Source organism: Acanthisitta chloris, unplaced genomic scaffold (assembly GCF_000695815.1).
Source record: "Acanthisitta chloris isolate BGI_N310 unplaced genomic scaffold, ASM69581v1 scaffold2377, whole genome shotgun sequence".
In the NCBI taxonomy this organism is placed as follows: Eukaryota; Metazoa; Chordata; class Aves; order Passeriformes; family Acanthisittidae; genus Acanthisitta; species Acanthisitta chloris.
The window spans coordinates 81,276-102,011 of record NW_008682998.1 but is presented as its reverse complement, the minus strand read 5'-3'; the positions used below and the strand labels follow the sequence as shown (position 1 = coordinate 102,011).

General features: G+C 41.6%; 1 protein-coding gene across 1 annotated transcript; it reads right to left on the bottom strand.

The window, feature by feature from the left end:
- Positions 1 to 1,864: 1,864 nt before the first annotated feature.
- LOC103806055 (SAM and SH3 domain-containing protein 1-like) lies at positions 1,865 to 15,830 on the bottom strand. Its single transcript, XM_009078726.1, has 4 exons — positions 15,706 to 15,830; positions 10,323 to 10,455; positions 5,934 to 6,280; positions 1,865 to 1,972 (listed from the first exon to the last, which is right to left on the bottom strand). Exons 1-4 carry the CDS (start codon positions 15,715 to 15,717, stop codon positions 1,865 to 1,867), a joined length of 600 nt encoding a protein of 199 aa, XP_009076974.1. The 5' UTR covers positions 15,718 to 15,830.
- Between the last annotated feature and the right edge of the window lie 4,906 nt (positions 15,831 to 20,736).

Here is a 20,736-nt window from a genome sequence, read left to right as displayed (position 1 = left end):
ATATATATATGGATACCTATATTTGGCTACCCAAATTGACTTTTTATTTTCAGACATTCACGCATTCAGTTAACCCTGTGGTTTTACTGTGGATTGTTTATTAAAAAAACTCCAAACACAACACCACAAAAAAGTTACTAAATCCATCAACCATGGTAGGTTACACTTGCATAGCTATTCTTAAGGCACACAACAGGGTACTGACAAACTAAATTAGCTGGTCCATACATAGTAGATGACACAGGCCAGCTGCTTTGAATGCATTTAACCTTTTCTAAACCATCTTAAGGTACCAAGCATTTACTTACACCACAAGCACACACTTAGCATGGATCAGTTGACATTTTCCCAAACTTGTATGATTCAGCCCTTATTCAGATTGTCCAGGCAGCACAATAAACACAGTCTGTAGCTCTGCTCTGTGTCAGGAACTACAGCAAGGCAGCTCTATTAGAGGTACTACCAACACCCTCCTTTGCAAGGGATGCACCAAAAATCACAATACAAAAAAGGACCAAAATCTGTCTGGCCAAAGAGATTGACTACTGAATTTGGTCTCTGACTTGGTTCAATTTAGGCACATGAAGAAAACAAACCCTAAGATTTTCTGGATTTATGTATGTTTCCTACTTTACTAATGCTCTCACAAAAGGTTTATCTGAAATTCATCTGATACTTCGTTTCTGACAATACAATAGTTTTCTCTTTACAAGTTGTTTCTGATTACAACTTCTTTGGTAATTTTGGTCTTTTACCAGAATTTAAGGACAACTCTTTGTCTTATCTTTTTGCAAAAAACCCCCCTCCACTTAATGGACTTAAATGTTTTCAAGAAAAAAACCCTTTGAACTGCATACATTATTCTAGTCCACTGCACCTCTCTCACTACTGATGCTCTTAGGAACAAATGTACCATCTAGACTTCACACTTTCCTATATTAAACCAATCTGAAAAAAATAAGTATTCACATTTAAAGATAAACACTAAGTTCAGAGGTTAACTTTTTTATTGAGTTAAAAATTGATGACTAAAATAACCACCTACAGATTTAGCCAATTTATGGGTATTTTATGATGTTAAAAAAACCCCAAACCAAGTCCAAAAATACCAGCTGACATAAAATAATAATACTGGCATTCAAAATGTTATACAATTTAGACTTGATTTAAGTGGACAGAGAAGTTATCAGATCCAATGTTGAAACAGAAAAGAAAAACATATATGGTCAAAAGGAAAAAATATGTTGGGAATTTTATTTGATACAATGTTCTATCTCATTTCTGTTCTGTTATTTTTGGCTGCAGGCTGACCAACAGCAACACTGGGATCAACATGAGTAGCATGAAATGGAATTAATTCTCAGGAGAGATGTTGAGGTTTTTTTAAACAGAAGAATGTTCCAAGATCAACTGCACAGCACCCAGCACAATGGGACCCTGGTCTACTCCACAGCTTAGATACAATGAGAAAACAAATAATAAATCTCTTACATAAAGACTTCCATGCAAGTAACTTGCAGATCTTCAGTGAATTAAAGTTTGCCTCATCATTCCAAGCAGTAAATATTTTTACCAAGAAAGTAAAGCAATCATATGTTTTGCCTTGGGTAATGTTCTGAGGAAGTCAGACGTAAGAATAGCCCACAGATGTGCCCCCAGATCTGCGCTTTGATCACTTGTTCCTGCCTCTTTACACATATGGTATAAAAATACTCATACACACATGGCTATGGGTGGGTATGTTATTCTCAAAGCTAAGGAAGTTTGAGGTTAACAAAGATACTCTGCTTTCTTGGATCCCCAAACTATTATTACAGCCCTAAATTGCACTTCAGTCTATTATAACTCTACTGCACATTTCATTTTATGCTATTTCAAGTCTGCACCTTCTTAAACTCACCATTTGGTCAGAACTGTTTCCAATATGAAGGGAACGATTTGTCAAGTCAAAACCTCCAAAGCTACAGGTTCTCTGCAAAGAAACAAGGATGGATAAAGTTTTATCACAACGATTAGCTCACTCAGAACATCTGTGATTTGGAGAACACCAGTTGAAACACAAATGTCTGCAAAAATGGAAACAAACAAACAAACAAAGGGATGAGGGATTATAAATCAAGACATCTGTTGTAAAGCAATTTGAGTCACTTGTCTTTTCCAGAGACCTTGGCCTAAGATCTGCTGCTGTTGAGTCATCTATTGCCTACTCTTCTTTTTAAAAAGGAAAAAGACTTAGGAAACTGTTGATCTTATGCATCAAGTTTTCCAAGGTGCTGGCAACTCCACCTCGGCACTCCCATCTGCCTTCATAAGTAAGTCCACAGTAGCATGGAAACAGAGAAACACCAATTTTTTTAAAGCATTGAATAACCTACCTTCTGGGAATAGCTGCATAGGCTACATTTCCACTGAAATACAGGGAACTGCTGGAAGCCTTGTAGGGCAAGCCCTTGGTAAGAGGAGGGAAAAAACAGCCTAGCACTGTGTCCCCAGAGACTCAGCAAGGCCTGACTCCAGATTAGGTACTTCCAGCTCCTGCTTTGCAATCCAAAAGATAATAAAACCTGACTAATGAAAAAACAGCTGCACAGTAGTCAAGCAACTGGTCCTGCCAGAAGTCTCACAGGGCGATCCAGGGAAATGAAGGTATGGCAGTTAAAATTTACTTGCACCTCTCCAACTGTGGGCTCTGAGTGTGGGTTTGAAGACAGGCAGGTAACTAAGTATTCCCTTCAGAGTTAGACTTGTGACAAACAGGAGGCAGAAGAAAAACACCTGTGAACAATAAGTGCTTAGGGCCTGAACTACCCAACAGAGTAACTTCAAAGGCACTTTAAGAATCAGCTAGGCATTGGATCAGACCTACAAAGGATTGTGAGTCAGTGAAGACCCACCACCTGAGAACTACCAGCCTGCTTTCTCTATTTGGAAGAAGCAAGTTCTATAAACTGTGCCACTTAATAAACAATTACAACAATTAGTTCTACTAAAGTAAACATTCTTCCTGCCCTGTTCACCACTAATCAGCATACATGTTAATAGCTTTTAAAAAGTTTTCTATTCTAGCTTCTAGGTTGGATGATGCTTACACTCAACATGCTTGGATGGCAGTCTTTGCACCCACCACAACTCTACTAGAACTCAGAGCCAGCTTTGCCTGGGTCCCAGACACATTCAAGTGTACTGTGATGTAGAATTTGTCACAGTTTGTTTTTTCCAGAAAGCAATGTGACTATGGCACAGGTTTTAAAAATTGTTTTTGGAAAACATTTGAGACCAACCACAAATAATAAGATCAGTTTCTACAGCACAGAATGTTTAGCTAAAAGTAATTTGGTCCTCTGTGAAGGACCATTATAACTAATCCTACAGCGTATGGTAATCCCAGAAATGAAGAGAGGACATCTGCAACTGCTCTGAGCAAACCTGTCAGTCAAACCAGCCAGAGCTTTTCCTAAAGAAGTCTTCTCAGAAAGCAAAATGACTGTTGGTTAAAAGCTTCTAAATAAATGTACCATATAAAGGATGCTTATTATTTCACTATGGACTTCCCATTTAAAGTTTCACTTCCATTCGAGTAGCAACCCTGACAATACTGCACCAAACAAAAGGTCTGTGGATGAGGAGAGGGATATTCAATGGAATGGCCATGCAATCAAAAGTATTATCATTTTGGGAGAAAAGAAAAACTGGATGCAATTTGAAAATTTCATGCATGTCCAGGTCACTGAAACAAATATAAATGACAAAAATGAATGGCAAGGCAAGACAGAGTGACCAATTCCACTGAATACATGGGCATTGCAATTTCCCTGAGGTTGCAGCAAACAAACATTAAGTGTTTCTAGGAAGAAGAAGCAGCATTAGTTGAAGTTTGCCAGCTATTTGCACTTTCAGGAAGAAGTGTACTGAAAAAGTTAGTAACAGCAGCATCTCTCCAACATTTACTGATCCAAACAAGGCTGGAGAAGCAACTGACTGAGGAGTTCCTCAACAACAATAAAATACTACCGATTTCTTCTCTGACTGTACCTCTGTGAATAAGCAAAGGTCAGTCCAGATGATTTTCATAATGAAATTACTATAACAAGATGTTTTTGTCCAAGATAACCCTCTTGTTCAACCCACAGAAGGATAAGTAAGGTTTCTCTTATCATTGTAATATCCTTATGGGAAAACAATGTCTTCCAAGTACAATGTATGTGACAATAAACAGTATCCTGTGAAGGGCAGAGCAAGCAGTCAATGCAGAAGAAATAGTAAAGCTGCCAAGAGAGAACGTTTGTGGTATCGTGTAGGAAAAAAAATAACAATCTGTATTTTGTGGCTCAAGAGCAAAAAGTGAACCATGAAGTCTTGGTCACCTTGTAGAGGTTATTCAAGGAGGCCAAGGCTATTACTCTTACATCGAGAATACCTCATACCTGAAGAAATGAAGCAGAGACCTCTCAAAAAATATATCTGTTACTCAAGAGGAAAAGTTGTTTCTACTGCATTGTTCACTGGAATATCTTGCTTAATGTTATGGATGCACTGCTGTTTCCACTCACTGAAGCAGGAAACATTGTCAACTAGGCAACAGACTATCTGGCTCAACCTTGGACATCTGGCTGGCACCAAAAGCAAGGTCCTAGGAAACTCAGAATCATGGTTAATAGAACTGTCAAAACTGGGTCACATAATCAGGAAGTAGGTTTGGATCTCTCTGGAGTGCTTAAATCACTTAATTTCCCATTGTACAGCACAATTTCCTGTCCATCCCTTGTTCCCTTTCCACAATGCCCTGAGAGAAAGTGCCACCTTCATCCCATGTTAGAAAGAAGGAGCAGAAGGACAGAGAAGAAGGGACACTTCTTGTGGTGGTGAGCAGTAAGCAGGAGAGCAGTGACCACTTAATGTAAAACTCCCTGTCTTTCTGCAGCTGTGTGTGCAAAAGAGAATACAGAATGGGTGGGTGAACTGACGAGATGCAATCTGAGAAGCAGGGGGGGCAATATAAGGCAATGACAGCAGAAGAGAAATAGAACACAGCAGAGTAACAATGCTCTAACCCTCTGAAAATTGTGTTCTATCTCTCAGTATCCCTTTAAGAGAATACCAACTCCCAAAGCATCACAAAGACCATGTTTATAGCATCTCAAACCTCCTCTGTTCACCAGTGATCTCTATTTCTAAATTAGGTGAATTTAAAAAGCAGCATTTTGTCATATTTGCTCTCTCTCATTGAGTTACTCTGTCCACATAGAAACTGCAGACTCAACAAAACTCTTCTCTGACGAGATTCTATCAAGCTCTTCCCTTACAGCTGCATTATGGGGCTTAAGAGTTTCTACTGGCAAGGAAAGCAGAAGCACTGAATTTTAGTTAAAAGTATAAAGCAGAAAGTGTTCACTGCAACCTCACAGAAACTGGAAGACCACCTTCATGGCAACTCTTTGACTCACAGACTTTTGGTGGATTCTCAAGAGAACCCTTTTAGTACAGCGATCCACTGTGGCAGCCCACTTCCTCTTGGCCTCCTCATCCTCCTCCAGCAGGCATCTCCTCAGGTCCTGTTTGTCGGCCTTGCTCAGGGTCCTGTCAGTAACGGGACGCACCAGCTGTGAGAGGTTGAGGTGACTGTACAGGCTTCTCTCCACCACATAGGTAATATTGAACTCGCTGACAGAAGTGCGCCCTCGTAGCCTTCTGTTTGGGAAGCCACAACCTCCACCCCCTTTCGTTTTGTGCCGCAGTAATTGTAGGTCGCAAGGTGCAGGGAATGCTCCTTTCCTAGCAGGGCGCTGGCAAAGAAAAGCTCTGGAACAGGAATAGTTAGTATCCGTTTTCTTCAATCGGATCTGCTTCCTTACACTCTGAATCTCCTCCAGGGACACCAGAAGATGGTGCTTGTGCCTGTTGCTGTCATAAAAGCAAATGCTTTCTGTACTTACCCCATGGCTCAGCGAGCCAAGGCTCTTCTTCATTTCCCCATCTGTCAAGGAGCGGCAAACTTTCTGGGACTTCTCCTCTTCTGGGTAAGAGAAAAATGTCCCAAGTTTCTTGGGAGGCTTGATAAGGCCACGGCTATCAGTTTTGCTGAAGGTCTTCACCAGCTTCCTGTTAGCTCCCCATGTATCCAGACTGCTGGATGAGGGAGAAGTAGTAAGTGAGTCCAAGTCATCCTCTGGCTGCTTTTCACAGGAGCTGTCAAAGTAGAATGGCTTCTTGTGAACTCCAGAGTAAAGTGCCGATCTGTCATCCAGTACAGGAGTGTTGTCAAGGGAATGCTCTTCCACACCTACAGAGGAAAAAAGAAGCACAACACATGTCATTTTTCATAATTCCCTAAGATGTTTCCCTGTAAGGTCTTACTGCATTTATTTAAGATGTCACCCACTTAAAATGGAACAAACTCTTCCTGATGTAAGGAGCTCAGAAGTTATTTTGAGTGGATAAACCTGAAGCAGTTCATTCCATTTGTGAAGTAAGTGTTCTGGGATGAGTTAACAACAGACAGACAACAACATCCTGTAAGTAAACTCATGGTTATTTTAAGTTTCTCTCATCTGCAGCTAAGTAAGACCACAGATGCTCTCACTGAGAACCCCTTGAATGCTACAATTGGGATCTGTTTCTCTTATTTTTCTTCTGATACTTGAATATGATGCTCAGCTCCAGTGAGATTACAATAGGTCAGAAGTATACCTGAATATTAAAATCCAAACAAGTATCTCTTAGGTCCAGTTTTCCAATATCCAGTGCTGCTGCTGCTACAGAAAGCAGTATTTTCCCCAGAAGGTTATGGAGCTGAGTTTCAGGATGAAATTTAAGGTTCTGGGTTTCAGTGGGGGAAGAGGCACCAGTTTTAATCACACAGAATTTATTTAAACAGATGCAAAGAAAAAGAAGTAGGTCAAATTGCATGTAGTCCAATTTAAACAGTATTCTGGTAATGACAGAAACACTTGGTTTTCACCAAACTTGTCCAGAAAATATTTCACAGAAATATTTTGCAACACAAGTACTGGAGATGGGCAGACAGCCAGGTTTCCTTTTTGAAGTGAAGAGAATAAAGGACTTGAAATTGCAATTTCTTTTCACATTTATTATTTAAGAAACTTTTCCCTGGTGTTTCCTTTTGAACCAAGTACAGGCTCAGATATGAGATGCAGGGAAAGACTCAAACAAAGGCACACATGTTCCTCTGTCTGCCTGACAAATTTCACATAGGTATGTATTAGAAACACACAGAGAAATGTGACTGTGTTTATTTCTTGCCAAAATAAATTTCTTGCATGACCTAACTTTGCCTTCATCTTTGATTGCTTCCACAGCCTTACAGCAGAGCTAAATTTGAAGCATTACCAAAATACCTATGATTTACTAAATTCAATACATTCAATAACAGGGGACACCTTTCATGATGAAAGATTAGCTGCCCTGTATAGGATTCCTGTCTCACTTTCAGTTCACTCTGTTGCCAAAACATATTTGACATCTATTTGTTGAAACCCAAGATGCTATTTTACCAAGATAAACCTCACTGTGACGTTGAAGGGACAGTGGATCACATCTGACATGAAACTTTCACTCTTGAGAAATCTGTTGGGGTAGGTCTGTAGATTGGAGTCTGGTTTTGACACCACTTTCCCTGGACTGTCTTACTTGCTCTTCTCCCTGCTCCATCCTCTCCCCCCCACCTTCTCAATTTGAACAGAAAATAGACATTCTCCTGGGACTGAATATGTGCTGATAAACAATTTTAGTCCACTGAGTAAATATGTTTTTAAACAGCTTGTAAAGTATGCATTGTGTGTCAACACTATAACAGATGTTATTTGGAGCGAGTCCATGACACAAAGCCATAATGACACAGATGTAGATGTGATGTGTTTTTGAGTGCTGTATAAGAATAGTGCCCAGGAATTAGGAAGCTTCAGTTATTTAGCTTGCTAGGAGCAGACTAAGACAAGATACACATGGATTCAGATACTGGCATATTCTAGTATCAGATCAGCCAGATGTACATTCAGTGTGATATCAAGAGTCAGTAATAGAAATGTGGGAGAAGAATCTGAGACTAGTGTGCTTTTCTTTAAAACCTACAGGGATTTATAAAAGAAATTTGGCCATGCTGTTCTTTGTGAAGAAATTTTTGAGGAGGATTATGAAAAATCTTTCTTCTAGGAAACTGCATATCAGCTTTCAAATCAAGTCTACCCTTACACTTTGTTAAAGGCTGTTGAACATTAATGAAATTAATTAAATATTACTGATGTTGCTCAATCAAATATTACAGCCAACTCCACAAAAACCTAGCCACCTAAGATTTCACATTACTTCACATTCAGAAAACAGATTCAGAGAACAGCAACCAACAGCTCAGGAACCAATACAGTGAACTGCAGGTAACTTGGAAGACCAGACAGTAATCCGTGAATCTGACCACTGTACTTTTTGTGATCTTGAAGAGCCCTCTGACATATCCAAATGGGAATACAGACCTACATTATGAGAAATTGGAATGGACGACATTTATGAAGCAATTTTAATTTGCCTTATGAAAACTTGGGTGTGGAATTTCCTGAAAGAAAAGTCATAGATTTCTACTGCTAATGTAGACTTGGCTACTTAAGGGGCCTTCTAGTTATATACAAATTATGCAGAGGTAATCCATGTTGTTATTTAGCAATAATTGGTTTTGCAATTGTGAGTTTCCCAAAAGGCAATCTACAAAAAAATTCCAGAGTGGTAGATAAAGTACAAACTTAGAGTTACAGATAATTTATTCAGAAAAGCCAAGAGTTAGAGTAGACACGCAGGAGATGGAGAAAGAAGGAAGGAGACCAAGCTGTTTTTTTTTTTTTTTTTGATACAATTGTTAATTCAGTGATATTTCTGCAGGGGGCAGGGGTGGAAAAACTCAGTGAAAAAAAAACCAGACTGGAAGGAACTAGGACACTTAAGTGAAGGACTGAGGGAGAAAAAGCAATAAAGTGGTGAAGCACTATAAGAGAGAAATATTTAATATGCTGAAGGGAAAGTCTGGTCGAAGTACAGGAGGGTATCTGCATGTCCAGCAGCCCTGGGCTGCCTGCTCCTGCAGCTGCTCCCACCCCTGGAACCTCTTGCTGACTGCTCCCTGCAGCTTTTCCCAGACTCCTGGGGAGAGAAGGAGTAAGTAGGACAGCCTTCTCTTGGGTCCTTCTTTCTCCAGAGCAGGGAAAAAATAGTCCTGTTTTGTTTGTCCCATCTCAAAACGCACAGTTTTGCCTCCAAGGTAACCCAGCTTTATGCTCACTCTTTTCAGATAAGACAGTTGCCCATACCGGAGCTCTAGACTGGCCATGCCTGTCATGCCAGCCAGTAACAACATCATAACATAGGAGAGTGACAGGCTAGATCACAAATCTGCCAGCAGCTTCCTGCCACATATACAAGATGCACATGTTCTCCTTAAATGCACTAGGAAGGAATCACAATACTGCTCAGCTCATGGTGGAGCTGAGAGGAACCAGGATATGATGCTGGGAAGGCCACCAACCCAGAGAGGTGCCCACAATTCCAGAGAGGGCTCAAGCAAGGCTGTGCAGAGAGGCTCCTGAGGATCAGGCTTCATTAATCTGAGTGCTCACACACGGATCCAGGTCTTCTAGAGTTAATTCTGCAGCATGGTTTTCCTAGGGGCTGAACTCTGCTTCCCTTTCCCCACCTTCCTCCTCCTCCCTCTCTCCCCCTCTCTGTTGGAAGCAGGGCTCATTCAGAAGCCAAACTGCAGGCAGGCTCCCCCAGAAGTAGAAGTGAATGTTACACGAGGCAGTCACTATCCCACAAAGAACGTCTGATAGAGTTTCTGCATTTTTGCCACAGGATGATGCCATGTGGTGCAAGTGCATGACCAGCTGCTACCCTCCCAAAACGAGTGAGTGCTTCACCTCTGTGCCATCCCAGACCTCAAAGGAGGGAGCAGCGTGGTGGTGGCTCTACTTACGTCCTTGCTGAACTTGTGGGGCAGCCTGCTGGGATTGCTCCTAGACTCATTCCCTCCCCAGCATGGGGCATAAAACATAAGCCAAATTCTAATCTCTTAATGAGGGGCTCTCCAGCACTGCTCTGGGAATACCAGATCACCAGTAACCACATTCTAGGCTGTCACTTTCCTCCTTCTACAGTCTCAAAATGCAATTACTTAAGGCATGCACAATAGACAAGGCAGTCATTCCTACAGTCCCTTATGAACACTCCACCCTTCCCTCCCCCAACCCTCCACTTTCTGTCCCTTCTCAACAGAAACATGTATTCACATCCATGGCTTTAACCATATGCGTGCTGCTTTTTACCTTCAGTGCTGGGTTTTTTCATTTCTTCAACTCTTATGAGTTTCTTCCTGACTCTGCGAGTAGAATTCACCAGCTTGTGCAATCTCTTAAACTTCACCGACTCCTCTGTTTCATCATCGGATTGTTCTCTTGACTGGCAAAGAAACAAAGGGAATGTTAATAAAGTAGTAGTTCCACAGCTTGCTCCTTCAAGTCAAGTTAACCCAGCTCATCTGCTGCATTGTGTGCTCTGTAACTGGTGTTATATTTTCAGCTCAGGTCAGACTGAAACATTTAAATTACTGAGGGCTTTCTTGTTTTCTTTTTTTTTCCCTTTTTCTTTTCTGAAAGCATGACATACCATTTTGATTTCTAAATCTGTGCAACGTAAGATCCTTCCTGCCCTTGTCTGTCTTCACATGCATTGTGTAATAACTACTTCCACGTCCTCTCTCAGTACGTTTCAGGCAGGGCTCTTTCCCAGGGCTCTTCTTACCATACCAGTTATGCTCCTGTGGTTTAGGTCAGTCCCTGGTCTGTCTGGCATCTCACAACTTGCTGTTTAAACCTGGTTATAAACAGCTTCTCCAAACTGAAGCTCTGTCATTGACGACTTCTCTTTTTCCCCCTGAGTCTTCCCAGAAAATCAAAACCAGCAGCACAAGAAAGGGACGGGAAGAAAAGGAAGGAGGAGACCTCATCTGCCTCAGTGACGAACTGCCACAGCTACAAAATATTCCCTTCCTCCTCCCTGCTCCCTACACTCCTCCTGAAGGCTCTCGAGGCTGGAATTAAGATGGACAGAGCATTCCTCCAGCACTGACCAAGGGAAAACTCTGACCTTTTCAGATATACAGTGCAGTCCATATTCCCCAGCATCCCGTTTAGTTTTGCATCTGATCCAGTATACTCAGTTCCAGCTGTTTTCCCTCAAGTATCAAACATTACAGAGACAAAAAAAAATTCCCTTCTCTCCAGCAGCAGTGACACAACCAGCTGAAACAATCCATTCCTTGTGAACGAGAAGACGACTTCAATTTTCGAGCCAGATCCAATGTTCAACGTGCTACTTCCTCTGTTTTAATCAGTTCAGAATGTGGAAGGCGGTGGGGGGAAGGGCAGGGAAGGGGAGAGGAGGCCAGCAGGGCTCTCCAGCTTGGCCAGGACAGCCCTGGCACCCTGCACTGCTGCACATTCCTGCACACAGCACAGGCTCCAGCTGGAGTACGGTATGGAGCATATACCTTACCTTACAGTCAATTCGCCACATTCCTAATGGTCAGCTCTAAAAACCCTCATGCAACTTCCTGTTGGTACAGCAATCTGGGTTTCCACAGTGCACTCATCCTTCTTTCTCCTTCTCCTTAATTAAACTTTAAAAAACCAATAAAAAATCCCAAACAGATGCAAGCCAAGAAAATAGAAAGAAAAAGCCACCCTCTCCACTTCCCAGCAAAAATGCTTGCTGCTTCTCTGGGGGATGAATAGAACACGCCAAATATAAAAATGCTTTCTGCTTTTCTAGTGCACTAAAATACCAGGATGTGGTAATAATGGTAGATGCCATAGGGCAGGACACCAATTAGCAGTTGCACGGGTACACTTTCAAAGGCACAAATAGTGCCTGAGAGAGCCAGGACAGCTCTGAAACCTACCTCCCAGCCACACACCTCACAATGCCCCCAGAAGCATACTAGAGCCAACTTCAGCAACTTTCTGCAAGGGCACTGCCAATTGCCAATTTTGCTCAAACTTTGAGTTACTCCAACACAAGAAGGAACACCAAAGGGACCACATATGGCAGTAGGAATTGCCATTCTGCCATCCAAGAACCGCACGAATGCATTTATTATGGGTACAAACTGGCTAGGTATTTAATAATCTTCCTTTGGGAAAAACAGAGCTGTAAGGAGGAACACCAGGCTTGTTTATATCAACATAAATTAAGCAACAAGATGAGCATTAATTCAGAGATTAGGCCTGGGACAACTTGGTGACACATCAAACAAGAGAGACATATTTAGATAAGATGACAAATGGATTATTGACTGTAATCAAGAAGTTCAGTCAAGATTTCTTGGACCATTAAGTACATCCTGGCAAGCAACCATCATGCATATTCTGCACTCAAGATATGTTTATTTTAAATGCAATTACTCTAAGGCATTGCTTTCCATCATTACTTTACATACAGCCTTGGTTTGCAAGACTACTGTTTGTAAAACTGTGAGCTCTCTAAGTCTAAGAACAGCTCATACCTGGTCCTCCTGCCCAGGATTTCATCAAATAAACAACTAGTCCTACTTTTGCACCACTGGCATCTGATAAAGAGCTGTGCCCCCTCAGGGTTATGAAGACTCAATAATGACAAGAAAAGCTTTTACGATGTCTGACATTTGCACTCACAACTACCACTGCGAAAACAAGCATCAAAACAGGCTCAGCGCAAGGTACTGACACCAAACCCAAACGGGTGGTACAGAGGGTGCCCACTGTACTTCAAAATAAATAAAGCCCTATCGTAGTCAAGTGCCAGCTGCTTTTCCCTGACACTTCAGGACTCCTGGTACCCTTTGAGCTGAGGTCCTCCAGAGGTGGCAACAGATCCTGCCTATTACCCCTGCTTGGCCCAGATAGGTGAGAACAGCTTGCATTTTTTGGGTCGATTAAAAACCAAGTCAGTCTCCCTTCAGCAGCCTATTTCCTATCATACCAGGCAGCATGTGACAGAGAAATCTTCTGCAAAGAAAAAGGATGGTTTAAAGTAAAAGGATGGCAATAAGTTTATGCAAAAAGTCCTAAAGATGTCAGTGACTACATCAGTGGTGTTGCTCAGCAAACTTTCTAGTCAAGTAATGCTGATTCTTTCAAAGTGAAAGAATTTTCAAAAAGGGTTACTTCTGACTTGCTTCCTGTTTTTGAAACGATTTTGTTAAGAAAGGCCTTGAAATTATCAAAAGTTTCCACTTTGGCACATGGGAAACAGATTTTTTTTCCAGCTCAAGCAATGCTTTCTTTTACGGTTAATACTAAACAGAAAACAGAAATGTAAAACATTCAGGCCCTAACTGACATATTTGGAAATCACTGAACTTTGATGCTTTGACTTCCTCGACTCACTTTATCCTCCCCTCTTTCATGGTAACCAAATTGCTTTTACTGGTATCTGTCCCTGACTTCTGATGGGAAAATCACCCCAACCTCCCCAAAGTGTGGTGGGCCAGACAGCTCTAGCAGCCAGGCCTTGGCATGGGGCTGGGATATAGCCAGATGCCAGACCCATCTCACCCCCTTCTCAGGCACTTCAGTGTGCTGCAGCACTGCAGAAGGGTAGACATGGTCTGTTAAAGAGGGGGTGATGTGTCAGCAAGAGGCTCAGCCAAAGGCTCTCCGGCACTGGAGGAGTCCATGGTGCACCCCCTCTGCCAAGGTGGCCCCGGCACATGGCTGTCCCATCAGGCCAAGCCTCAGCATCATTAATGTGCTGGTAAAACAGGCAGGGTCCCTCCATCTCCCCATCCCTCTGCACACAGCCAGGGCAGGCCTCTCCCTGTGCCCTCAAGGGGAAAACAAATGGATTTGCAGTACTGCAAATAGGAACAACTTAACTTCCACCTCCTCCACTCCAAATTTTTCCATCCGAAAGCCCATATGGCTCAACTTTTAATTACTTTGGCTAATGCTGTATGTAGTAATTCTGTGGTGAATGCTTAAGTGTTTCATTTCTGGTTTCCAGGGCAACATTACATCAGATTGCAGACAGCTGGCTCCACAGCCTTAAACCATAACAAATTGGCCAAAGCCCATGCACAAAAGTCGCGCTAGGTTGAGGGAGAGCACAGGGCTCGGCTGGGCTGCCGAGGACCTGGCGAAGCCTGCGGGACCCCTTTGGCAGGGCTGGCTGGGCGGAGCTGCCTTTCCCTGTGCTGCTTGGAGCAAGTGCATCCCTGCATCTGCAATGCTCTCACGGTAAGGAAACCTGCCAGCTTGGAGAGCTTGGCTGCACAAACGCGCGAAGGACTGCAGGGAAACAGGGACTAAATTAACAGCATCTGGAAATATCAAGAACTGCATGCAGAGGACTGCAGCCACCACGTACCACATGGCTGGAAAACAACAGAGAGGCCAAGGCCCATCCTTTTGTCACTAACAAATGTGGCCACAAACCCATGAAGATGCTCTCAAACCCAGGAGAATTCAATCCCTTCTGCCACCTCTAGCATCTCTTCAGCTTGGAAAACTCTTCCCTACTCTCTTCCCTACTTGTGCACTTCGAAAGGCCATGCTTTGCATCATCTCGTATGTAAGATCAAAGTCAGGAACAAATAGGAAATTAGCACTTTGGCGTTCAAGGAGCTCTCTACAGTTCTGCTCCTGGCACACTCCTTGCTTTCTCTCCCACTTTTCTCACGCAGGCTCTTTGCTGCTGCCTGCTCTGGAGGCAGCGCACACGCCTTGCTCTGCTGCTCTCTAACTTCCAGCCCATTTCACATGCCACAAAAATAACAATCTTAACCTCCCTCTTTGAATTGGTGCTTCAAAAACACACACAGAGAAAAATAACATTTATTGGAGTACTTGGAATTAATTGGCAAAATGTAAACCAGAAGTAAGTAGCTAGCTTTCAACGGGACTATGTTTGGAAACACTTCAGGGTTACAGCAGCAGCCCTTAAAAAACACAAGATAGGCAAAGACTGCTAGTCATGACCCAGTAAAAATGTGTGCTAGCACAACATCCAGTTATAACCATCATAACCGATTAATTTGCTTCAGCTCCTTAAAAAATCCCATACATGACTTTTACATGAGCTGTGTGAAGTCATTTAGAGACATGTTAAAATTTTACAATTCACTTTATGCCCACTAATAGTTCAGTCCTAAACTGAAATCTCTAGGAAATCTATCTAAGAAACAAGGAAATCTCTCAGTATCTGATTAAGCTCAAGCTGCAATTCTTCTTTGCTATCAGATAATTCTTGTTCAGCAAAGTGGGGCAAAACCCCACATTCAAACTCATGGGCATATCACATTCCCCAGCCCTGGCTAGCTCACCTCAGAACTACAAGCTCTACAGTAAATGCAAAGAGACTTTGCTGTTCCCTTTAGGAGACGTGGCTACACGTGTCCTTTCTTCTTTCTAACAGGTTTTACATCTGCCAAAAAAGCCCAACCATTCTAACTTTTAAATTTTTTTTTATTAAAGATGCCTGGATAAAGTCAGAGACAGGAAAACTGAACAGAAAAGAACTTAAAAGCCCAAGGAAAGGAAAAGGAGAACTGAGAAGAGCTATGCATGCTGTGCTGTGCCTAAGAATAACCACAAAAGCCTTTTTTTCTCTTTCTCCCTTTCTGAAACGGGAGGCACATCCTCTCCACATCACGCTACATGCTCAGTGACTTACCAGCTTCGGCATTTATAGGCCTAAAGCTCAGTTTCGAGTATTTTCCCCCGAGTCCTCGACCGCTGTCAGCTTCGTAACCCTAAAATTTAGGAGCAGACACTTCTTCTTAAGTATTGTATTTGCTCTGAATCCTGCACACAAAATGCCTCTTCTCTGGAGTTACATTATCAGACACCAAACTGGCTCTGATTCCAGTGCTGAATATGTAAAGAAGAAAAAAAGCGTGATGCTGGACTCAATTAGCTGTTTTCTGCTCACTGATTGATTCCCCCAGTTACTCGCTAGCTGCATAACTTGCAAGAAAGGCATAAGTCATCAGCTCTAAGCAAATCTTCTATTCACTACAAGGAAAAAAGGGAGTGTTGTACATGGCAAACAATCCCTGTTTTCACTGACGAAGGCTTGCTGACCTCTTGCTGGCCTCCAGTTCCTTAATTACTGTCTATGGAATTTCAGTGAAAGAAAAAAATAGAGAGAATCTCTGCAAAGCCAGGACGAAGACTGACCCTCAAACACCACCGCTAGAGTGGAGGCTGTGTCTATAGGAAATATATCTTAAGCCCTTTACCAGGCTTTTTTATTTTCATTTTTTAATTCTTTTGACAAAGAACCCCCCCCCCCCCCGAGAAATTCCCTTTATAAAGGGCTAATTTGACAGAAAATAAACCTTGCCTAAATGTTTTTTATCTTTGTGAACTTAGATACTTTTTTTTTTTCCTTTTCTCCCTCAGTTTCAGTGGTATAAAAAAGAACTTCACTAAGAACTGGAAAAGCAAATGCTGGTCTAGAATTAGCCACAATTTGGCTTTATGATGTACTGCAGTGTGACTTTTAACTTCTCCACTTAGGCTGGGCTCAGATCTCCCTTCCTAAGAAAGACTCTGAGATGCCCAATTAAATTGGCACTCCTCTTAGAGCCAACCATACCTAATCCCAAACCTTGCAACAAATCCAGAGTTTGGACATTTCTTCTCAGAGCACAAGAAAACATGGACCAAATCCACCACTAATTAGGAGCACTGCTATCCACAACAATACCTTCTCTAAGCCAGAAATAGATTCTCCTTACTCAGGACCATATTATCAATGGCCAGTTAATTTGGATTCAGTGTAAATCAATCACACTGTGAAATCCTAGTGGGACTAAAAATCTATTTCCTTTGATGACTGGCCGATTTTAAGAAGCCACTCAGCCAAATACCCTTTTTCAATTTCTCCACCTTTGTACCAGTGACAGTACACAGCTTTTTTACTCCCCAGCAGTCATGTAAACTAGATTTACTGGTGTGTTGTAGTTGGGTTCTTAACCTAGAATTACTTCAGCCCCAAAACTCTCATGTAAAACCCTATGGAAAATTCTAAGCTTCAGATAAAACCAACTAGTATTCTCCAGTTTCAATAACATACCAGCCTACATCAAGTGAAACACAACAGCAACTTCCTTGAAATGTATCCCAGATTCCCTTAAAAGTTCATGGCCATGTGTGAAACTGATCTAAGTCTGGGGCTTTGCAACATGATTTTTGAAGGTTTTGGGTTTCATTAACAAAGTTTCACAGACCTCTAATCCTTGCAGAGGCTGTTAATAGAAAACTGTGTGAAGCTCAGATGTGATAATCTGCATTGTATCCTGAGGTTACAAATAATAGCCTCCAAAATTGTAAAGAAAATTAAGAGAGGTCATAAATATTTTTTGCAAGAGCACAAATCGCAAGGGCTGTGCAAGTCTAAAATGTGCAGTGTCAGCCCCCCCAGGTAACCACATCTGGATTTGGTCTGTGATTACTTACAAGAAAATCAAAGCAGCATCCAACAGCTTCTTTGTTGAGAGATATATTGCACATTAGCTGGTGACGACACTGCTTGCTTAAATTAGTGGGAAATATTTGTCATAAGTAACTAGAGTATAAAAGTTTAATTCTCCCAGGAGGTCTGTCTTGATACTAGAATAGCTGCTTAGGCAAATTCCTAGCTGTTAACTGTTTCCAGGTTGTAGTTTAATTTTGAGAAGCACACTGACTATGTTTGTATCTGCAAACTAAACATAATTCCTCGGGGCAAAGTGCTTCTCTCCCTGATTAGCATAATTAATTTTAATGGCAGTACCATTTTATTAGCATAATTAATTTTAATGGCAGTACAACTGTACTCATGTACCACTTGTCATAGGTATACGTGGTAGAATGAAGCTCTGCATTACATTATTCTGTATCTGTTACAATATAGCATTCCTTTCCAATTCTCCTGCAGATTCCTCTGCACACGGAAAGTGAATCTTTAACAAGGCTCTCTCAATTGAGTCTTGTATTTTGGCAAGGCTAAGAAGATCCAGGGAGAATCCCTACTCTTTGGCACAGTCTGCACTATTAATGAATGGAGTACACCACTGGTGCTGGAAACCAACCTCTCAACATCTTGGAAAACCAAGGGTGAAACAGCAATACATGAAACACAGCAAAATTCGTATCAGAGGAAAAAAAGGAAGAGAATTAGAGCCCTTTAAATGAAGGCTGCAGTAAATTAAATTACATTCTTATGATGTTTTCAAACAATCAAACTATTACTGTTACTATCCTAAGTGTGAGGAAAGAAACACCAGCGCTGGGGAAGAGTGACATGTGCTAACCAACAGGAGTGCAGTCAAAATTTTATACTGTACTACAAGTAAAGATTATTCAGTCTGGGTCTGCAAATAGGGCAGTGAAACACATGGCTTTTGAGTTTCCTAATTCTTGAACTGAGCAAGGCTTTGTTCCAATTTAACAGGCTTGGTCTCAGAAAAGATGGGGGCAGGGAAACCTCATTATGGATTACAGCATCTCCTGCTGGCAGATGCATGGAGAACAGGAAAAAGCTGGTACCACCATCCCCCACTCTCATAGGTAATAAGCAGAAAAAATAGGCAGCTGCCAAAAGGCAAAAAGGGTATAAAAAATGAACTAGTGTGTTAGACTAAATATTAAATTAATTTGCCTTCCCAACTCCCATCCTCCTCAAATACACAGCTAAACATTTTGTGGTAAACTCAATCAATAGGGCTTGTCTGAATGCAGTCAAAACAGAAGCAGTTATGAATATGCTTAATTACAGCCACTGCCTGGGCACTACTGTAAGGTCTCTGAGTCATAAGAGGAGAAGGACTTTTCTCAGAGATCTTACGACAGATTACAGTAGCAACTCCTGCTGGCAGGGAGCAAGAGGTTTACTTGGGCTACATTACTGCTAACTGCTCAGTACAATCCTGTGATGATAATGTTTAGTCTCATGAGGGGCACACGCCTACCCAAGTTGTATCTGATAACAACACAGGCAGGTCTTAGTAAGCAAATACTACTTAAAGTAAATACTACTTAGTAAGTAAATACTACTTAAAGAAGTGATAGTTTTATTCCTAAATAATTTACAGCAATTTCTTCTGCAAATTCTAAAGCATTCTGGAAAATTTCTGACAAAATAGGTGAAAAACTCCTTACAAAACCAAGCATTAACACATCAATGGTGTCTTGGTCTGCTGTCATCACTCTACACCACTGACCTTACAATGTGTTGTGTTCTGGGAACTGTAATGACCATTTGTGTTTCTCTCATGAAGGTTTTTGCATTACTATACCCATGGGAAATCCTGCTCATATGTATGGAGAGAGCGAAAAGATCATAACAAAATATGATGTAAATCTTCCACTACTAGTTTTCACTGAGAGGTCCTGGACACCATCCTTGTCATCAGTGGTAAAGGAGGGCAGCCAGGGCCTCCCAGGACAGGTCCCTGTGGTAGGCACATAGCGTGGGAATTTAGCACTATCATTTTGAAGCCATGTCTTATTATAGGCTCTTTCTTCATCATAACTGTTACTAAGCACTGACATTATTACAGGATTTTGGGTAGCAATAAGAAATATACCATCCAATACAGCAAGGCACATCACTGCCTTTCAGGAAATCTTAGCAGAAATTGAGTCACTACATTCTTGGGAGCAAAGATGAAAGCTCTGCATTCATTCATAGCCACACTCAGCAGCAGCTCCCCCCTGTTACTTGAAAGAGCATGCAGGGCCTGGAGGCAGCAACAAGCCCTCCAAGAAGAACTAAAACACTGAAACATCCTCTTCCACCCTTTAGTCTTTGATGGAAAAGAAACCTTACCAAAAATGGTAAGTCCTGGGATAACAGCAAAACCAGGGCTAACATTGAACTTTCAAAATGCTCAAAATATCCACACTGCTTCAAATTAAACATTACTGTTTAAAAGTAAAACAAACCTCATCATATGCTAGTCTCCACTGATACCAAATGCTGATTCCCAATATGCATTGACTTTGAGCTTATTTCTAACAAATCTGACTATACCAAAAAGACTTTTTTTTTCTGTTTACTGTAACAGTCCTGTATTATGAACCATAATAATGTCAAAAATGGTTAAACATTTTAAGATTCCATCAATACTATGAATAAAACTCAATTAAGAAATTGTGGCACCTTTCAAATGAAGGCTGGCTATGCCCCTGGAAGCTTGCGTTAATGAGTTCTGCTGATCAAAACCAAAACACACAAGCTGGAAGAGACCAACAAACCAGCTTAGTCCAGAAAAAATTACAACTTTTTTAACTTGCATCTACAGAAACTGTCAGTGAAGTTAATTACTGGTTTGTGTCAGTGGCAGCACATGCATGATACATATTTCTGTTACAAACTCTCTCCTGCTTCTCTCCTTTCCCCCACTACTGCATTAAATATAGCTACTGGTACCAAGTAGCAGTCTTTAGCAGAGGGGACAGGAAGGGATTTATACAGACTTCTCCTAATGCTGGTCCTCCAAGCTAGGCTGGAGCTGTACCAGCAGAGCCCTGGGGATGAAACAGCCCTGTTTTAGATGAACTGAGAATACAGACCCCCAAAAGTCATCAAGTGCACTTCTATCTTTAAGAAGCATAAAAGGCACATCAGTGTAAAGAAAGAATGTGATACAATTTTGAAGTCCTCTCATTCCCTGGACCTTCTGATTCCTGAGGACAAATAAGCCCTTATCTAATA